The 20,051-nt window shown below is 53.1% G+C and overlaps 1 protein-coding gene across 1 annotated transcript; it reads left to right on the top strand.

The window, feature by feature from the left end:
• Positions 1-1,027: 1,027 nt before the first annotated feature.
• Positions 1,028-18,191, top strand: TTC5 (tetratricopeptide repeat domain 5). The gene is made up of 10 exons (XM_055341854.1): positions 1,028-1,088; positions 4,296-4,428; positions 6,255-6,466; positions 6,882-7,032; positions 8,005-8,096; positions 10,235-10,291; positions 10,806-10,952; positions 11,135-11,349; positions 15,104-15,248; positions 17,695-18,191. The coding sequence occupies exons 1-10, from the start codon at positions 1,041-1,043 to the stop codon at positions 17,812-17,814; spliced, it is 1,320 nt and encodes a 439-aa protein (XP_055197829.1). The 5' UTR covers positions 1,028-1,040; the 3' UTR covers positions 17,815-18,191.
• The last annotated feature ends 1,860 nt before the right edge of the window (positions 18,192-20,051 follow it).

Here is a 20,051-nt window from a genome sequence, read left to right as displayed (position 1 = left end):
GTTTATTTTTAAATAGGTGGTACGTGTACATGATGAGTTCAAACGTGTACACAGCAAAATAATTTTCTTTGCCTACTGACAACTCTTGGTCCCCCTTTCCCTTTACAGAGAAGTCATTGTTTCTTATGTATCCTTCTAGATAGATAGTCTATCAATATGTTGGGGGTTTTTACTGCTAAACTATTCGTTTATTAATCACGGCTTTCATGATACCATCCCAAGTGTAGCAGATTTATCAGGATCCTGTGAATTACCATTTATACTGCTGTCAGGCAGCTCCATAGTTGCCAATTTATCCAGTCAGTCCATTTGCTCCTCGCTCACTGAGAAACTCTGTGTAGAGAACCCTGTCAGGGACTAATGGGCTTAAGTTATGTGAAATTAGGGCCTTTGTCCTCTGTAGAATTCATTGTCTACTATCCATGTTTTTCCTCGATGAGGCCTTGGATTTGGCTGTTTTCCCTCAAGAATCCTATTTCCTCTAGGGCCTTACAGATGTAATCCCTGTGCATGATGGATAAATGGCGAGTTGTCTAGAAAGGACATTTATGCCTTTTCACAATAAATAGTGTATTTATGTTATAACCGTATAGAGTGATCCTATAAGAACGCCGGTGTTTTCTTGCAATCGGAAGTCATCCCTTGGGTCTGGCAAATGCATAATCAGTCCATATGCATGTTTTTTGATTCAAGAAGGGGTTTGCAGAACTAGGGGTGGTGGAAGGGAAGGAGGGCGGCGGGTGGGGGTGACTGGGTGATGGGCACTGAGGGGGGCACTTGACGGGATGAGCACTGGGTGTTATTCTGTATGTTGGTAAATTGAACACCAATAAAAATTAATTTATTAAAAAAAAAGAAGAAAAAAAAAAGAAGGGGTTTGCATAGCTGACCCCGCCCCCCCGCCCCGCCCCGCCCCGCCCAGCTCCGGGCTCCGGGCTTCGGGACCGCCGACTGCAGCGGGGCCTCCGGGCCGCCAGGGGGCGCGGTGCTCGCGGACGGGCCGGTCTCTGTGGTCGCGGAGGGCGGGCGGCGGGGACGCGATGGCCGAGCAGGACGCGGGCGGGCGGCGGGGCCTGGAGGCGCTGCAGGTGGGCCGGGCGGGGGGAGAGGACGGCGGCGGTGCAGGGGGGAGGGGGGGAGGGGGAGGGGAGGGGGGGCAGGGAGCCCGGCTGCCTGGGTCACTCGGCTCCTGGGGACCCCCCGCCCCTTCCCGGGTCACTCGGCTCGTGGGGAACCCCCCTCCCCGGGTCACCCGGCTCCTGGGGACCCCCCCATCCCCGGGTCTCCCGGCTCCTGGGGACCCCCCGCCCCTCCCCGGGTCTCTCGGCTCCTGGGGACCCCCCGCCCCTCCCCGGGTCTCCCGGCTCCTGGGGACCCCCCGCCCCTCCCCGGATCTCCCGGCTCCTGGGGACCCCCCGCCCCTCCCCGGATCTCCCGGTTCCTGGGGACCCCCCGCCCCTCCCCGGGTCATCCGGCTCCTGGGACCCCCCGCCCCTCCCTGGGTCATCCGGTTCCTGGGGACCCCCCGCCCCTCCCCGGGTCTCCCGGCTCCTGGGACCCCCCGCCCCTCCCCGGGTCTCCCGGCTCCTGGGACCCCCCGCCCCTCCCCGGGTCTCCCGGCTCCTGGGGACCCCCCGCCCCTCCCCGGGTCTCCCGGCTCCTGGGACCCCCCGCCCCTCCCCGGGTCTCCCGGCTCCTGGGGACCCCCTGCTGCCCCGGGTCACTTGGTTCACTCGCGGGTACAGGACGCTGTTGGCCCCTGACTTTGTCCTGCTCCTTCTCGGGGTTGTTTCCTCCCTGGGCTCGCCCATCCGGGCGCCGCGGGTCGGGGTGCGCAGCAGCTGTCGCCGCGGGGTCCTCCTTCCCACTGGCGTCCCCGTTCCCACGGGGGCCACCTCCTCGCCCTGCTCCCCCGCCGTGGGCAGCTTGATGACCGCGTGCCCCGTCGTAGCCTGGTCACTGCCCTCAGGACTCCCCGGGTTTGGTTCTTGTCCTCGGGCCCCCGCAGGGGGTGATGCGGGGCGACCCCCGCCCTGTTCCGGGTTCGCGGCTCCCGTGGTTCTTGGCAGGTGGGCGCTGCCTGGGTGCCGGCCCTTCACCTTCTGCCCAGGACCAAGATTGTCCTTAAACCTCAGAAACTCAGTTCCGTGTGTTCTAGGACAGCCCAGAATGTAGTTTTTATTTTTATTTTTATTTTTTTTACAGTTGTGGGTATTTGTCACCTCCGTACTGGTGTGGGGCTCCGACCCCGCGCCGCACCCCAGTGCATGCCCCCCGTGCCCCTGGCCCCCGGCCTGCAGCGGACTCACACCCGGCCGGCTGGCACCTGCCTGGAGCTTCGGGCGCAGAGGCCCGCGCAGGGGGACACCTGTCTGTCTCTTGAACATGTTCAAAGAACACCCTTAGAGCGTGGCCTGCATTTCTCCTCCAGTTGACCTGGATTTCCTTAATCTCGTTCCCCAGGCCAGGCGCAGGCCCCGTCTGCGTTACAAACACCGTGTGTTTGTGTGTGAATGTGTAGAACAAGGGCTGCGGACGCCCTCCGTGGGGTTCTCCCCGCCGCGTGGGGTGAGGAGAAGGAGTTTTAGCTCTGTGGGTTCACGCGTGCCTGTTTGAATTTTAGCAACTTACTTATGTTGATTTTTTCCACTAGACAAGAACGTTCACTGCAGCAAAACAAAACAAAGCCACACAATTTCATGCATATTTGCTTTCACGGCGGGAAAACAGGCCGTGAGACCCCCTAGAATCCCCAACATGCAGCCAAGCTGATTGGGGGGCACCAGGTGCGTCCCCCTGAGACCTGCCTTCCTGGGCCCATCTGTGCTACGTGGGCTCGGCCGGGGGCGCAGGCGTCTTGGGGGGCGGGCAGGGTGCTGCAGGGACCCAGCAGCGGGGAGGAGGACACGGGCCTTGCTGGTCCGTGGGACTGGCGCTACGTTCGGATTTCGTGGTCGTTTTAGGGCAGAAGGAGTGTAATAAAAGAGTGTTTCTCTCAGCGTGTTTTAGGGACCGTTTCCCCCCCCCCCCGCAGTCACCTGGGGCGCTTGGCAAGGGTGTCTGAGTTCTGCTGACGCTTCTGAAGTCAGAATCTGCAGCCTGAGGCCCAACAGTAATACCCCGGAGCCACCTTGCTGCTACAGGGGGTTCTGCTCGGCCTTTTCCTCCGGGTGGGGTCTGAAGTTAAGGGCACCGAGGTCTAGGTGAGGACAGGGAGGGAGGCCGAGGGCAGCCCCCCCCACACACAGGTGGGCTGAGCGTGCTGGGTCTGGGGACGCAGGGAAGGCCGGTGCCTTGGCTGCTGAAGAAGGGAGGTGCCAGGTGGGGTTTGGGGCCGCCTGCAGAGTGCCAGGTTGGATCCTACAGTCTTCAGGCTGCGGTAGGAGGTAGACCTTTGCCAGTCTGGGGATCGGAGAGCGTGGGCCGTGGCGAACACCTTGGTAGGGTCATTGTGTCTACAGGGCGGGGAATGGGGGGGGTTAGAAACAAGGCGAGAGGCCCCTGCAGCGGTGGGACCACGGGGCTGATTTGGTCCATCACGGCCCGGGGGCGGGGTGGGGGCTGCAGAGGTAGTTAGGATGACAAGGAATTGTGTTACATATTTTTGCAACTGGTCCATTTTAGGAGAGAATAGATAATGGAAAAGCTTTGGTGCACAGGAGGGCTCGGACACAGGTATTTAAAATAGGAAATGGAGCATTTACTTGGGACGAAGGCAAGAGAGCCAACAGATGACAAAAGCAAAACAAAAAAACCACGAGTGTTTAAGCAAACGATCCTGTAAGGACACCAAGGTTCTCAAACTTAAATTGGTCCCTGCCGCGGAAAGCAGTGGCTCTCCCGCGTTTTCATGACCACAAAGGCCATGTATTTCCAGATACCAGCACAGGCAAAACCAGGGGTAAGATTGTTTTTGTTAGCATGTCTGGGTTTAAGGGTGAATTTCAAGGTTTGGTGCTCTGGGGACCAGGAACCTAGGGTTATCTTAATGACGTTTCACCTCAAGTTGCAAAGCATCTGCCCCCTGGCGTGTGGGCTGCCGAGGGGTGTAGTCCTGCTGGAGGCCCTGCTGGCGCCGGGATGGGAGGAGCTGTGGCCGCGGGGGAGGGGTGGGCGCTGGGACCCGGCCACTTCCTTTATGACCCGTGGCGTCCGTCCTTCCGTCCGTCCGTCCGTCTGTCTGTCCGTCCCGGGGTAGGGGTCGGCTTGCTAGGCGGGAGCCGCAGGGCTAGCCCACTCCGCCCCGGGCCGGCTGCTCTCCTCCTACGGCACCAGCACTGTTCCTACTCTCCTAGGACCTGGTGGATCAGCTGTATTCCTTTCGAGAGTGCTACTTCGAGACCCACGGTGTCGAGGATGCTGGAAGGAAGCAGCGGGACGTGCGGGAGGAGATGGAGAAGACCCTGCAGCGGATGGAGGAAGTCGTGGGTATGAGGGGCAAGGAGCCCGCGACCCCTGCCCTTCGCCGAAACGCAGGAGTTTGCTCTCTTTCTGTGGACCCTCTGGTTTCCGAAACTCTGCCGCGGAGGCTCAGCAGAGCCCGTCCTCCGAGCGCCCCTGTGGCCGGCTGCCTTTGGGTCCTCCAACGACATTGCCTGAAGTTTGATGACAGCAATGGCACGACATAACATACCTGTTGCTTAAACTATTTTTTTTTTTTTTAAGATTTACTTATTTAAGATGGGGAGAGAGAGAGTGCGCGTGAGAGCAGGGTAGGGGCCAAGGGAGAAGAAGGGGAGTAGACTCCCCCCAGGCTGAGCGTGGAGCCCCCCTCGAGGCTCCGTGTCCAGGCTCCAGGATCATGGCCTGAATTGACACCAAGAGTGGGATGGACTCTCAACTGACGGAGCCACCCAGATGCCTCCAAACTGTTGTTGTTGTTGTTGTTCTTCTTCTTCTTCTTTTTTTTTAAAGATTTTATTTATTTGAGAGAGAGAGAGAGAGAGCACGAGCAGGGTGGGCAGCGGCAGAGGGAGGAGCCAGCTCCACGCTGAGCAGGGAGCCTGACGTGAGGCTTGACCCCAGGACCCCGGGATCGTGACCCAAGCTGGAGGCAGACCCTCCGCCATCTGAGCCCCCCCCCCCCAGGCACGCCCTAAGCTGTTCTTCTTAGCTGACCTTTCTTCCTCCAAGTTCTTTTACTTCAAATTCATGTATGTACTGATCATGCCATTAAATTTCTAAACGTTACCTCCTGCGTGGAGTCTTCCCTCGTGCCTGCCTCGCTGCTCATGTTATTTGGAGATTCCTGCTACTGACTGGTTGCAGTCTTCGTGCCCTAACTCGGTGCTCCAGTCTCCACCGTCTGACCATTTTTGTCCGTATTTCCCTCCGTCCCCCCCCCTCCCCCCCAGAGGAGCTGTAAGTGAGGCCTTTCAGGCTGGGTGTCCATTCTCCCTTGAGCGTGCCGCATGGCTTTCGGCCTCGCTGTCTTTGTGTACATCATTTTCTTAACCAGAGGGTCTTGTCTTTTCTCCTTTTCACTTTTTTAGAATTTTTATTTATTTTATATTTTTTTCATTTTTTTTTTAAAAGATAATTTTTTTGTTTATTTATTTATTCATGAGAGACACAGAGGGAGAGAGAGAGGCAGAGACACAGGCAGAGGGAGAAGCAGGCTCCATGCAGGGAGCCTGACGTGGGACTCGATCCCGGGACTCCAGGATCATGCCCTGGGCTGAAGGCGGCACTAAACCGCTGAGCCACCTGGGCTGCCCTTTTTTTTCATTTTTTTTAAAAACATTTTTTAAAAGATTTATCTTTTTATTTGAGAGAGAGCAAGCACAGGGGTTAGAGGAGGAGCAGAGGGAGAGGGAGAGAGAGAATCCCAAGTGGACTCTCTGATGAGCGTGGAGTGTGATGTGGGGCTTGATCTCACGACCCTGAGGCCATGACCTGAGCTGAAATCAGGACTTGGACGCTTACCCGACGGAGCCGTCCAGGTGCCCCTCCTTTTCGCTCTTTAAAGCCCGTTCGCTGGGTGCATTCATTGGGTATTTCATGGTTGTTTTAATATTGCGCGATTATGCCCTATCCTCTCCCCTAGACTGTAGGCCCCTCCAAGGCAGGGAGAGTGCTCCGGTCGCCACCCTGTTGCCTACCGTGGGAGGGGCCTGCGGATGGTAGGTGATCAGTGAGTGCTTTGTTCCCAGGGTTTTCTTCCGCTGTTTCACTCCTAGGGCTGACCTGAGGTGGCTTCTTGAGAGGAAGTGTCCTGGTCTTCCCAACCTCCTCTGCCTTCCCCTTCCTCCTAGGTTCTGTCCAGGGCAAGGCACAGGTGCTGATGCTGACTGGGAAGGCACTGAATGTGACTCCTGACTACAGCCCGAAGGCTGAGGAGCTTCTGTCAAAGGCTGTGAAGCTGGAACCCAAGCTGGTGGAAGCCTGGAACCAGCTGGGTGAGGTGTACTGGAAGAAAGGGGATATTGCGGCCGCCCACACCTGCTTCTCGGGAGCCCTCACCCACGTGAGCCGTCTACTACCCCTCGGGAAGCACAGATGGGAAGGCTGAGACTCCTCTGGTTCCGTGACTTTCCCCAGGATACGCATCCCAGAACAGAACTGTACTGGAACCGGGAGAACGGAATCAGAGGGGAGGGGGAGAGGGGGGCGGACCTGCTGCTGAGGAAAACAGGGATGGGCCCGAGGAAGGAAGAAGACGATGGCATCAGGTTCAGGGATAGAGGAGAATCAACCAAATTAATACAATTCATAAATACAAATTAACAACCAAGCTGATCCTTGTAGAGGGGGGCCGAACGTGTAGAGATGACTGTAAGAACCAAGATGAAAAATTGGATTTGCAAGGTTATGTACGATAGGAAAGATCTGGAAAGGGGAAATAGAGTCAGGAGGGTTGAGTATGTCTTCTGCATTTGCAGTGCAAGAATAAAGTGTCGCTTCAGAACCTGTCCATGGTGCTGCGCCAGCTGCGGGCCGACACCGGAGATGAACATTCTCGGCACGTAATGGACAGCGTCCACCAGGCCAAGTTGGCCGTGCAGATGGACGTCCACGACGGCCGCTCCTGGTGTGAGTGCTCCCAAAGGCTCTCCAGCAGGTTTCTGGAGCAGTGGTGCTCAGCACGGCTACGCGCCACACTCGTCTGGAGCCCAGGTGTAGAGTCCATACTGAGGGTCAGGCCTGGGCACCTTAGTCTTGAGGAAGCGTGGAAGGGGTTTGGATGAACCACTGTTCTAGGGGGTCTTGGATCTTTTCCTCCAAGGGACGATGCTTGTGCTTCTACGTCGGCCAGGCAGGGCTGTTGTGCGGCATGCCCAGGACTCTGCTCTGGGTCTGCGTCTGCCCCTTGGGCCCATGGCATTTGGAAGCTGCTAAATCTGGTGTTATTGGGGGGTCTTGCAGCTGTGGAGCCTTTCGAATAGACTGTTCGGGGTGACCCAGGGAGGTTGTATCTTGAGCCTGGCCTCCGGGATGACTCACCAGCGTGTTCCCAGGGTTCCCCCCACTGAGGGGGGCAGGATGGCTAGCGTGGGCGGCAGCTGCGGGCTCCCGGGCCCCGGGGACAGGGACGGCCAGGGGGATGTTGTCCCCCTGCGGGTTCAGTAGTGCTGGTTGGCTAGTGTGTCCTAGGCGGCGGCCTTGTGAAGAGCAGGTGCTCCACATACTTCGGAGCAGTCCTTTTGCCCCTTCCCCCTGTTGGCAGGATCGGGGAGTTTTGTCGGATGCGTGCCGTGGACGTGGTTGAGCTTCTGGGGGTGAATCTCACGGTGCTGTGGGGCCTCCTCATGCTGGGGACTCCCCGACTTGTCCACGCTGGGCCTCCAGCTCGTGGGGGGTTATAGTTCAGCTCTTCCTGCCTTGGCCCCGGGTCCTGCAGCTTGTGACTTGCAGCCCTGCGGAGCCAGAAGTCGCTGTTTGCCTGGACTTGGGTACATCCTATGTGTGGACAGGGACGGGAAATGTTGCCGAGTTTTCAGTCCGTTAGGATGCAGTGGCGGCTCCAAGCCCCTGCCGACCGGAAGCCTTTTGCTTCTCTTTCAGATATCTTGGGGAATGCGTATCTTTCTCTCTACTTCAACACGGGCCAGAACCCCAAGATCTCCCAGCAGGCCCTCAGTGCCTACGCCCAAGCAGTAAGTACTGTGGCCACGACAGAGGCCAGAGCGTCCGTCAGCGTTGTGCGTGGCCCTGCAAGCAGCACGGGCCGTGGTTGGCGGCCTCCGCTGTGTGCAGGGGCGACTTTTTTCCCCAGTAACCACAGTGTTAGGCACCACCTGAAAGGTAGAGGGGTCTTCGAGCTATCCAGTCTCCTGCAGGCGCTCCTGACCGAGTCACGGAGCCTGTCCCCGCATGTCCATCTCTCGTCATGGGAAAAGAGTCCACGTTAAAATAATGTCTGTTAATATTTGTGTACATTTTTAAAGAAAAACGAAAGCTCTGACGCTTATGTATAAATTAAGTGCTTATCCTGTGAGATACTGTGGCTCTGGATTTTTCCATAGGCTAAAATTGGAGACCGTGGGAATACCCAGCTGGCTCGGTGGGTAGAGCTCGCGACTCTTTTTTTTTTTTTTTTAATTTATTTATTTATTCAGAGAGACACAGAGAGAGGCAGAGACACAGGAGGAGGGAGAAGCAGGCTCCATGCAGGGAGCCCGACTTGGGACTCAATCCCGGGACTCCAGGATCCTGCCCTGGGCCAAAGGCAGGCGCCAAACTGCTGAGCCACCCAGGGATTCCCCCCTCCCCCCACTTTTTTTTTAAGATTTTATGAACATGCGACTCTTGATCTCAGCATTGTGAATTCGAGCCCCATGTTGGCTGTGGAGGTTGATTCAAAAGAAAATCTTTAAAATAGAAAACAGCATATAGTCCATCGGACATCATCTCGTCAGGATTAATCCACCGGAGCTCGTGCTTTGCTTGGGCCTTCAGGCTGTTTTTCAGTAGCTGCTTATGTGGGAGATTTCCTTCAGCCTGGAGTTCCTGATGCCTCGTTGTAAGAAGGCTCCCCTTGGCCTCTGAGCAGTTTTTATTTGGGCCTCGCATTCACCTTTCTTCTTTTGCTTTCTGTCTTCTCTTGACATAGAGAGTTGCTTCTTAACTTAACCACTACTTACTTTGTTTGGTGTGCAGAATGAAGAATGCAGCTGCCTTATATTTATGTTTGTCATTTAGGGACTGACTTTTTTTTTTTCCATCAGGGAATTTGAAGGCAGAGGAATTATAGTTTATTTTATTTTTTTTTTATTTTTATTTTTTAGGAATTATAGTTTAGTCTAATTTTTTACTTTGGTGGATGTTTATGTTTAAAAAATAGTAACAGTGCACTCTTTTAAAATTTTTATATTTGGCTCCCACCAAATTGTTGCTTTTGACTCGTAATTTCTTCACCCAAACCTGCATTTTTTTTTAGATTTTATTTATTTATTTATTTATTTATTTATTTATTTATTTATTTATGAATGAGAGAGAGAGAGAGAGAGAGAGAGAGAGAGAGAGGCAGAGACACAGGCAAAGGGGGAAGCAGGCTCCATGCAGGGAGCCCGACATGGGACTCGATCCCGGGACCCCGGGGTCCTGCCCTGGGCTGAAGGCAGGTGCTAAACCGCTGAGCCACCCGGGCTGCCCCAAACCTGCATTTTTAAACACATTTGAACCAACCATTTAAACCATTTTAATCCATGTTGTGTGTACTTTTGTAATGTGCTAGGCAATGAACGTAATTAGAAAAGGAAAATGAGCGTAGCCAGGGACCTGGCAGCTTGTTCACGGCACATCGGTCTGCTCTTTGTGCTGTTTGGCCACCCATTTACTTAAATTCCAGAATCAGAATTTGACTTTCAGTGGGTGTTTGAAGGGGGCTTGAATGTACCTGTATGTGAGCCGGGCTCATGGGCAGAGGAAATGTATTGGAGGACATGTCTAGCCTTCCTCATTTTTACCATTCTCTCACCATTAAAACTTTTTCTTTTTTTTTTTATCAAAATGCTTTTATACTTTTATCTCTGTACTGTTGCATGGAGAAATGATTATCATGTCAGAGTTTTATGCACACACGGAACCCTTATTACCTCCTGGAGGCGTCAGGGGCTGAGTAACCCCACTCAGGCAGGTACTATGTAACAGGGGCGGGGGGCAGGGGTACAGCTAACATTTTGACAGTGATGGAACCTACGTTTTCCAGGGGGCAGAGGCCTGGGCCGTGTTGGGCACGGCCATCCCGGAGAGTGAGGCGCCATCCACTGATCATCTCTTTCTCCCACGATAGGAGAAGGTTGACCGGACAGCTTGCAGCAATCCTGACCTTCATCTGAACCGGGCAACGGTAAGACCTGTGGACGGGTGGCCGTCTGACAGTCCAGCGGGTGACACGTGGGCCTAGCCTGGCCGGATACCGGCGTATTCCTTTGCCTGAGGACAGCCGGTTTGTTTCGAAGAAGACCTGGCTGTTTGACTTTGGGATCTGATGGAGTCTCTGGCGGGAAAGGAGAAGGGGCCGAGGAGGTGGGAGGGCACGCAGAGGGTGGAGGGACGGCTTAGAAGACTTTTCTGAAATGTTCATTATAAGTATAAAAATAGAGTGACACGGCCCATGCGGCGTGGCTTGTACAGGATTTGGGAGTGAGCTTCTGTGAAATGACCCCATCTTTGGGGTTTGTGATCTCCTTAGGCAGGATGAGAGGGGAAAGCATTACTGTTTCTTCAGGTTGGTCACCATGGAACGGGAAGGGAAACAGTTTATTTCTGCAGGTTCCTGGCCTGTGGCGCCATTGCTGCCCCAGCAGAGTTTGGGTTAAATACACGCGTAATCGGGAGCTTTTTGGTTACTTCTTATGCAGTTACATAAGTACGAAGAGAACTATGGGGAGGCCCTGGAGGGCTTCTCTCGGGCTGCAGCACTGGACCCTGGCTGGCCAGAGCCCCAGCAGCGGGAGCAGCAGCTGCTGGAGTTCCTCAGTAGACTGACCAGCCTCCTGGAGAGCAAGGTAACGACGTCGGAGGGTGGGGTCCTGGTTTTATTCTCTCGGGGGTGCATGAAGTAGAATCAAGTAGGCTTTGGCAGTGGTGATGCTGTCCAGGGACGCGGGCAGGCGGGAGGAGGAGTAGACCCTCAGCGAGATGGACTAGTTCTAGCTTCTTACTTTTCCTTTCTTTTTCTCTTTTGCAGGGAAAGGTGAAGACCAAAAAGTTGCAGAGCATGCTGGGAAGCTTGCGCCCGGCCCACCTGGGCCCCTGTGCTGATGGGCGCTACCAGTCGGCCTCTGGGCAGAAGCTGAGCCTGGAGCTCAAGCCGTTGAGTGCGCTGCAGCCGGGAGTGAACAGTGGAGCCGTGGTCCTGGGGAAGGTGGTGTTCAGCCTCACCACGGAGGAGAAGGTCCCCTTGTGAGTCCCCCCCCCCCCTTTCCTCTTTGTCATTCTTGGAGCTAACCCATCTCACTTCCTGCCCTTTCTCTGCCGCGGAGGACGTGCTCAGGGGTCGCAGGTGAGTGAGCTCTCCCTGCCGTGGCTCCCCTGAGCCGGTATGGTCCGGGTGATGCCCCGCCGTCTGCTTTGCCGTCTGCTTTGTCTTCTGGAGCTCGGTGCTCGGGTTCCTGCATCACAGCTGCAGTCGGACGGGCATGTGGAAAGTTACGGAATTCTGAAATTATCCTGCTTCTTTGTGATTTCATGATGACAGAATTTGGAGGAGAATGAATTTTCAGTCCTGTTTGGATTTAGGTGTGCTGAGGGAGTTCTGGAAGGTTGGCTTTGAGTCAGAGTTTAAGGCCTGAGGGGAGATTGTCTTAGATGTTATTCAACAAATATTTATCGAGCGTCTGCTCTCTGTATGGTAGGGAGTATAATACAGAGGATCCGGGTGAAGGTGCTCACAGTCTAGCAGAGGAAATGAGTCAAGATCATTTACTTAGAAAATTTCTTTTTTAAAGATTTTGTCTATTTATTTTTATTTTTTAGTTTTTTAAAGATTTTATTTATTCACAGAGAGAGGCAGAGACCCAGGCAGAGGGGAAAGCAGGCTCCACACAGGGAGCCCGATGCGGGACTCGATCCTGGAACCTTGGGGTCATGCCCTGAGCCAAAGGCAGATGCTCAGCTGCTGAGCCCCCCAGGTGTCCCAAGATTTGTTTGATTTTAATTTATATTAATTTAATTAATTTAACCACGCGGTGCAGGGCTTGAAACCACAGCCCTGAGATCATGAGTTGTGCGCTCAACCTCCTGAGCCACCCAGGCACCCCTTGTTCAGGAAATTTTTTAACTCTTGAGAAATTAGGGTTTGGTCCATGCTGTCACCCCCTGTCCTTACTCACCTCCTAAAGCCTCACTGACTGGTTTCCTTTTTCTGTTTTCTACTGAGGTGGTTTTTCCTAGCATTGCTGCGTCTGCTCCTGTGGCTTCCACCGCGTGGCTCCAGAACGCCCGGACCTGTCCCTCACTGTGCTCTTTCATATCCCTTCCACCTCATCCAAACTGAAATACTTCCCATTAGATGCCTGAGCTCTCTGTGTGGCGTTCTCTAGAGACCTAGGAATTGGAGAACAAGAGGATAGTTGAGAAAAGTTCAGTTACCTAGAGCAGACCGTAGTCCTAAGAGGAAGAAAAGGAGATGTAGACAGAGGTGGGGGCCTTGAGAACAAATATTTTGTCGCTCCTTGGTTTCTCTTTTTTCTTAAATTCTCACTGTTAGGTTCTAGGAGGACTCTTGTTTTTGTTCCTTTGCTCTTTTCTCTTTCCCAGGACGGCAAATGGGTGCCAACTTTTACCACTTGGTAGTGGCTGCCCAACGTACCGTGTAGGAGGATTCTGAGGCCTCGATCAGATTCGCCAGGAGAATGCTGGGCTTGTTTGGGGCATTGGTTGGGGATTTGGGTGCACCAAGGGATGGCATGAGCGCCAGTTCTTCACCGTCTCATGTACGGTCATCTCTTGGTGATGTCACACAACTGAAGGCTTCGGCTGCCTCAGCCGGGCCCACAGGCGTATCTGCAGTCCGGGGCTCATCTCTAAGTTCTAGGTTTCTGTGTCTAACTGCCTCTGGGCTCCAGTCAGAAATCTCTAACTCAGTATCGTCAAAATTACTTACTTCCCCTTTCTTTTTTAAAGATTTTATTTATTTATTCATCAGAGAGAGAGAGAGAGGCAGAGACCCAGGCAGAGGGAGAAGCAGGCTCCATGCAGGGAGCCTGACGTGGGACTCGAACCCGGGTCTCCAAGATCACGCCCTGGGCTAAAGGCGGCGCTAAACCGCTAAGCCACCCGGGCCGCCCTTGCTTCCTCTTTCTCTCCAAACTGTTTGTCCTCCCTGATTTCCTTGTCAGTCCGTGGTAGCTCGTCTGCTCAGTTCTGTAACAGAGGTTTCTGGAAGTCGTACTGCGAGTTTCCTTTCTCCTGCCTCGTGACGCTCACCCAGTTCAGCACTTGTTTTGTGCGCACCTCCTTTTCTGTCTCTACAGATTCAGTCTCGCACCTCATTGCTTCCGCAGACACATCTTCCAGCTCCCTGGTTTCTGTCCAGTGCTCCACGGTGCAGAGCAACGTCTGCTGGACGCAGAGCTGACCACTGCCATTCCTTACGTAAAATCCTTCCCTTACTACTACTGTGCTTGCTTTTAGGATAAAGTTGGAACTCATGCAGAGCCCTTCGTACTCTGCTCCCTGCCTGCCTCCTTCCATTCTCTTCTTTTACTTTCCCACTTGAGCCTCTTGGCCTAATTTTTTAGGTTTCAGAACAGCTATTTTCATGCCTCTGTACCTTTACACACAGTTCGTGTCTGTCTGGATAATTCTTTGGCTGCTTCTTGATATAGCTCATGTTCCCTGCCCTCCTGCCCCCCAGCATTTTAGTATAAAAATTTTCAAGCATATAATACAATTGGAAGAATTTTGCAGTGAACATCTCTGTACCCAACCACCTATATTCTGCTAATATTTTACTGTGCTGGTTTGTCACATATCTGTCTGTCCCTTAATTCATCCATTGATCCATCTTATTTTTGGTGCAGTGCTGAAGAAATTGCAGAGATCAGTATCTTTCCTGTGAATACTTTAGCATGTAGTCTTTAACTAGAGCTCGATTTGTTTAGTTTTCTTTTATGTAAAATTTACATAGAATGAAATACATGAACCTTAGTGTATATTTGCTAAGTTTTTTTTTTTTTTTTAAGATTTTATTTATTTATTCATGAGAGACAGAGAGAGAGAGATTGGCAGAGACACAGGCAGAGGGAGAAGCAGGCTCCATGCAGGGAGCCCGATGCAGGACTCGATGCCGGGTCCTCAGGATCACGCCCTGGGCCGAAGGCAGCGCTAAACCTCTGAGTCCCCCAGGGATCCCCTATATTTGCCAAGTTTTGACTAGTACATAGCCCGTGTGAGTGACCCAAACACCCATCAAGACAGAGAACATGAATTACCAGCACCTCGGAAAGTTCTCTTGTGTCCTCCCCGGTTAATCCCTGTCCCCATTCCCCTGGAGTTTTTTTATTCCCACTGAGGATTAGTTTTCCTTTCGTAACCCGGATAAATTTTCATCCTTTACCGTTCAGTTTAAGGGGCTCCTCGAAGAGCCTCCGTGCCTTCTAGTTTTGGACATTTCTCCTCTGGGTTCCCGTGGTCTCAGCTTCAGCCCCATTGAACTTGGCACAGGGGAAAAGCTGTTCTGGAGCCTCTCACACTTTTGACCATTGAGGGGTCGGACTCCTGCTGGACTGTGAGCTCACTCGTAGTGGATCACTGTTGCCTTGCTGAGCACGGAGCTTGACGCACGATAGGTACTCGTGCGAGGGCGGGACGGTTGTGGCGGTGATGTGGATGGACCAGGAATAACGTTGCAGCCGCAGCATTTGGGGCGGGCTCGTCACCAACACCTGCTGAGTGGTCGCGGTGAACACACGTCTCCAGTTTGTGGCAAAGTGACCGGCGGGTCTGGTGCGTCTGTGCTTTACCAGAGATGCTGTCCGTGTAAGGAGTGAGGACGCAGACACGCACCGTGCGTGATGGTGCCTGCCGCAAGCTCACTAAGGAACTGAGAAAGCTTCTGTTCGTTTCGTTGGTATCTTAAAACCACTGTCTTTGCTCTTCTCTCCTGCCCGCTGTCCTCCCCACCCCTCCTGGCCCTCCTCCCTCCCCCTGGCAGCACATTCGGCCTGGTGGACTCCGATGGACCGTGCTGTGCCGTGATGGTGTACAACATGGTGCAGAGCTGGGGAGTGCTCATTGGGGACTCTGTTGCCATCCCTGAGCCCAGCCTCCGGCTTCACCGAATCCAGCACAAAGGAAAAGTGAGTGACGGTCAGGATTTTCTCGTAGCTCGTAGGCTCTGAAAGCGGGACCAATTTATGTCTTTTAGCAAATATGCAAAGTGATACATGAACACACATGTGTGTATACACAATACACAGATCTATGATGTGCATACACTTTTTTTTTTTTTTTTTACTAAAAAGGGAAACTACTGTTAAAAAGAATTTTAAAAAAGGACCGGACAGAGAAAGACAAATGTTGTATGATATCAGTTCTATATGGAATCTAGTAAGGCTGGACTCATGAGAACAGGGAATGGAACAGTGGTCGCCAGGGGTTGGGGGGAGGTGGGCCACCTGGGGAGGTTGTTCAGGTTGCAGACTTGCGGTGACTGGACAGACACACCCGGAGAGCTACCGTACAGGACAGCAGTCACAACAGGATGGTCCTGCGTACTTCAGTCGCCAAGGGGCTAGATCCTAACTGTTGCCAGCGACAGTCCTCCGACCTGGTGGACGTGCTCACTGACACCTGGTGCTCGTCTCCTTCCAGTGGAGACGCGAAGTACACAAGCACGTCGCATACCTCGAACTTACACAGCGTCAGATGCCGGTTCTCGTAATAAAAAAATTTTTTTTTTTAAATGGGCTGAAATACCCTCCCTCAGATGCTGTCACTCTTAGCAGCTCTGTATGGACGCCCCCAGTCTTGTTTCCAAGAATCTGTATGTACACATTCACACGTGAACTTGCACGAGGAGCAGAAGATCATATCCAGGGCGTGAACATTCCCTGTGTTTTTACATATTCTGCAACTTTTGCAAATTTGTGTTTTTTTTTTTTTTTTTTGCAACTTTGTTTTGAATTGACACACACTCTGGTGGTGATGAAGATGACGATGATGGCTCACGTTTATAGAACACGACCGCGGGACGCTGTGCCGAAAGCTTTTGTGGCCCGTGCGGGCTCATGTCATAGTCCTGGAAACCTTGTAAGAGGAGCTGTCGGTCACTCGTTCGTCGTGTCCATCAGGGGTCGGCAAGTAGCGGCCTGGTGGCCAAACCTGGCTCCCTGCCTATCCTGTGTGGCTGGCGAGACAAGTGTGTCCGTATTTTTAAATGAAAACAGTTGGAGGAGTGATGATAGTTGGCGAAGCCTGCACGTTACAGCAGATTTGAACGTCAGCGTCCACAAGTGAACTCCTTTGGGAGCATAGCTGGGCTCGCACAGCTGCTTCCCGGGCCACGGCGTCGGAGGGCACGAGTCCTTGGTGGTGGCCGCACGACCCCAGGGCCTACGGGAGACAGTTTGATGCCCCTGGATCTAGGCCGTCTCTACACTCTCCCTGTTGTAGAGGCATCCAGCGCCGGAGCGGGCACCTGTCCAAATCCGGGATGATTTACTTCCGTGAACTTCTGAGGTGTTCAGGCTCCAGAGGGCGTGGGGGCTGGGACTCCGGTGCTGCCGCCTGGTCCTGGGAGGCCGTGCCTCCCCCTAGAGGTGTGTGCTGCGGCTTGCCCGAGTCGTCTCAGCTCAGGAGAGAAGCCTCTGAAACGTCGGGTGCTGCTTTCACGTGAAGAACACAGCATCACCGCTCTCTTGCTTTGGTTTCTTGATTATATTTGAGGTTGACTAGTTTATCCTATGTTTATTGGCTATTTATATTCCTTATATAAGGAATTCTCTCATTCTCTCCCAGCTTGGATCCTGGCATTAGGGTCACTCCAGGCCCTTATATAAATTGGCTTTTTTTTTTTTTTTTTGGTCACTGCCCGTGTTCCTGGTAGGATGTCAAAAAATTTTGATTTATGAGGTCTCTTTAATTCATGCCTTCACACTCCCAGGAGTGGGACAATATGCTTTGGATGGAGATCTTTTACCGTGTTTTATTACTTTATGACTTCAAGTGATAAAACTTCATAACTAAAGTCATAAAACTTGAAGTCCTAGAACTTCATGACTTAAAGCACATTTGAAGTGCTAGAGGGAGCTTTCTGTTATCAGAATGTCTGCACTGTGTCTTCTCTGTCTTCCTTCTGATACGAGAAGTGGCTTGAATTTACATCTGGCGCATTAATGTCTGGCCTTGGGGACACTTGGACTGAGTGGCCTCGTGGCGGCCGCGTGTCTAGTCTTGGGGTCAGGGCCTCATTATTGGGTGGCCCTGGGGGTCCCGCTGCCCCGGCTGAGCCAGCGGGTGCCCCGTGTCCCTGGCTTCCGCTGCCGAGAAACGCTGGGGACGGGCCCACGGTGTGGAGGCCGGGGCACCCGAGGGTCGGGCTGTGCCGGGCCCGCCTTTTTTCAGAGAATTGTCCCATTCTCGTGGAATCACTGGCTCCCCCCCACCCCCCCGCCGCAGACGTTTCCTTCTGAAGCTGGGAAGCATGGGGAGTCCCATCCCTCTGCTTACTTTGCCCTGTTGAGGGGTGCTGGGGGGCCGGGGCGGGGGGCCCGAGGTGGACCTCCGTGTGCTTGTCTCCCGCAGGACTTCTCCTTTGCCAGCGTCCGCGTGGAGACCCCTGTGCTGCTTGTGGTGAACGGGAAGCCTCAGGGCCCCAGCAGTCAGGCCGCGGCCACCGTGGCATCACGGCCGCAGTGCGAGTGACCGGCCTGGACGCGGCTGCGAGGACGGGCCCTGAGCGGCTCGGCCAGCCGCAGCGCCCCAGAGACCCTGCCGGCGGGGTGCTCGAGGCCCCCAGCCTGTGCCCGCCTCTGCTGCCGCCTCCTGTGCCCCCCATGGTTCAGGCAAGGAGCGGTGTCGGCAGCGCGTGGGGCCGCCGGGACCGAGGCCCGGGCCCCTATTCTCGCCTCCTTCCCGGGCTCCTGTGTATATATCATTTCAGTATTTATTGCTGAGGGAGGGGACTTAATTTTTTAATGGCTTGTGTATTTTTTTTTTTTTTTTTTGCTGCAATTTTTGTTTTTAAACTTTAGGTCCTTCCCCTTCTTTGGGGCTGGAAGAGAATTAAATTCGTTTGGAGAAAAAAAAAAATACCGTGTCGTTTGGCTTCATTCTCTCCCAGCTTGTATCCTGGCTTTAGGGTCACTCCAGGGCCCTGGAGTCATCTCCCCGCACCCTGCCTCTTTCTTTCCTTACATGAAACAGTTCACTTCTGTCCCAGTTACAAGGATTCTGGCAACAGGCGGCCCAGGGCAGGAACAGCGACCCCACAGAGTCACCGGGAAGAGGTTACCCAGCATCTCCTCCTGTCTTCCCTGCAGGCGGCCCTCGTCATGGTGCCAGACGCCATCAGTGGTGTCCCAGTGGCGTCCCGGGCTGAGAGACCTCGGAGCTACGTGCTCATTCCCTTTAGATTATAATGGTGACTTTTTTTTTTTAAAGATTATATTTATCTATTCATGAGAGATACAGACAGAGAGAGAGGCAGAGACCCAGGCAGAGGGAGAAGCAGGCTCCATGCAGGGAGCCCGACACGGGACTCGATCCCAGGACCCCAGGGTCATGCCCTGGGCCGAAGGCGTCACTAAACCGCTGAACCACCCAGGGATCCCCTATAGTGGTAACATATAGGGGAATCTATAGAAACTATGTAATAGTTTCTCTCTCTCTTTTTTTTAAAGATTTATTTGAGAGAGAACGCAGACCCATGTGAGTGGGGGTAGGATGGGGGAGAGAACCTGGAAGCAGACTCTGCTGAGTGTAGAGCGTGACTGGGGATCATGACCTGGGCCGAAACCATGAGTCGGGTGCCTAACTGACTGAGACCCCGGGGCCCCCGTAATAGTTTCCTTTAATGTTCGTATGGAAAAATGGAAAAACGTGAAGGAGGATTAATGCCCAGCTGGATGGCTGTAACCAGAGAGTACGTTCGTGGATACAGATAAATCTGGAAGAGGTCTGGTGATCTGCCTTAGGTCTCTCTACTTGTCTGGTCCTGTTGAACTCTCTCTCTCTCTCTCTTTTTTTTTTTTTTTAAAGATTTATTTATTAGGGCAGCCCGGGTGGCTCAGTGGTTGAGCGCCACCTTCAGCCCAGGGCCTGATCCTGGAGACCCGGGATTGAGTCCCATGTCGGGCTCCCTGCATGGAGCCCGCTTCTGCTTCTGCCTCCCTCTCTTTCTGTGTCTCTTACTAATAAGTAAATAAATCTTAAAAAAAAAAGAGAGAGATTATTTATTTATTTATTTATTTATTTATTTATTTATTTTAGAGAAACCTTGTGCAGTGAGCAGGGGAGGGGCAGAGGAGGAGGGAGAGGGACAAGCAGACTTCCTGCTGAGGGAGGAGCCCAGCGCAGGGTTCGGTCTCACATCCAACCTCCTGACCAGAGTCGGAATAAAGAGTTGGAGACTTAACTGGCCGAGCCATCCAGGCACCTTGGTCCTGCTGGACTCTTGATCTGTCGCTTGAACATCATTGGTGACTCATTCATTTTATGAAGATTATAAAGCACAGAGGTCAGAGAATGATGATAAAATAAGCTAAATGGACAACAACACGAAGGAAGTTTCAAGGGCTGGATCCAAGAGAAAAGCTTGAAGGCCATTGTTTTAGTCCCTGAGGGCCAACTTTCTAGGTGTATCTTAAGCATCGTGTGTGAAACGTTCCTGGGAATTCTAATAAAGTTCGTAGTTGTTAACGACATAGTTGCAAAAACACTTTTTCTACTGTCCCAACGTGTCTGTAGTAACCAGGGAAGGTTTTATTTATTTTTTATTTTTCTATTTTTCCACTTGAAAGTAGTCATTTATTAACTGACCAGATTACAAAAATAATCATGGTAGATACCCGAGTTCATCCTTCTAATAAGCCTATTGATCTGGTGGGAAGGAGGTGTTAATGCAGCGTCCGTCTGCCCACACGTGGAGCTTTGTGCATGAC

Source organism: Nyctereutes procyonoides, unplaced genomic scaffold (assembly GCF_905146905.1).
Source record: "Nyctereutes procyonoides isolate TBG_1078 unplaced genomic scaffold, NYPRO_anot_genome, whole genome shotgun sequence".
Classification (NCBI taxonomy): Eukaryota; Metazoa; Chordata; class Mammalia; order Carnivora; family Canidae; genus Nyctereutes; species Nyctereutes procyonoides.
Note: the sequence above shows the minus strand (reverse complement) of the source record. Positions and strands in the feature narration are given on the sequence as shown.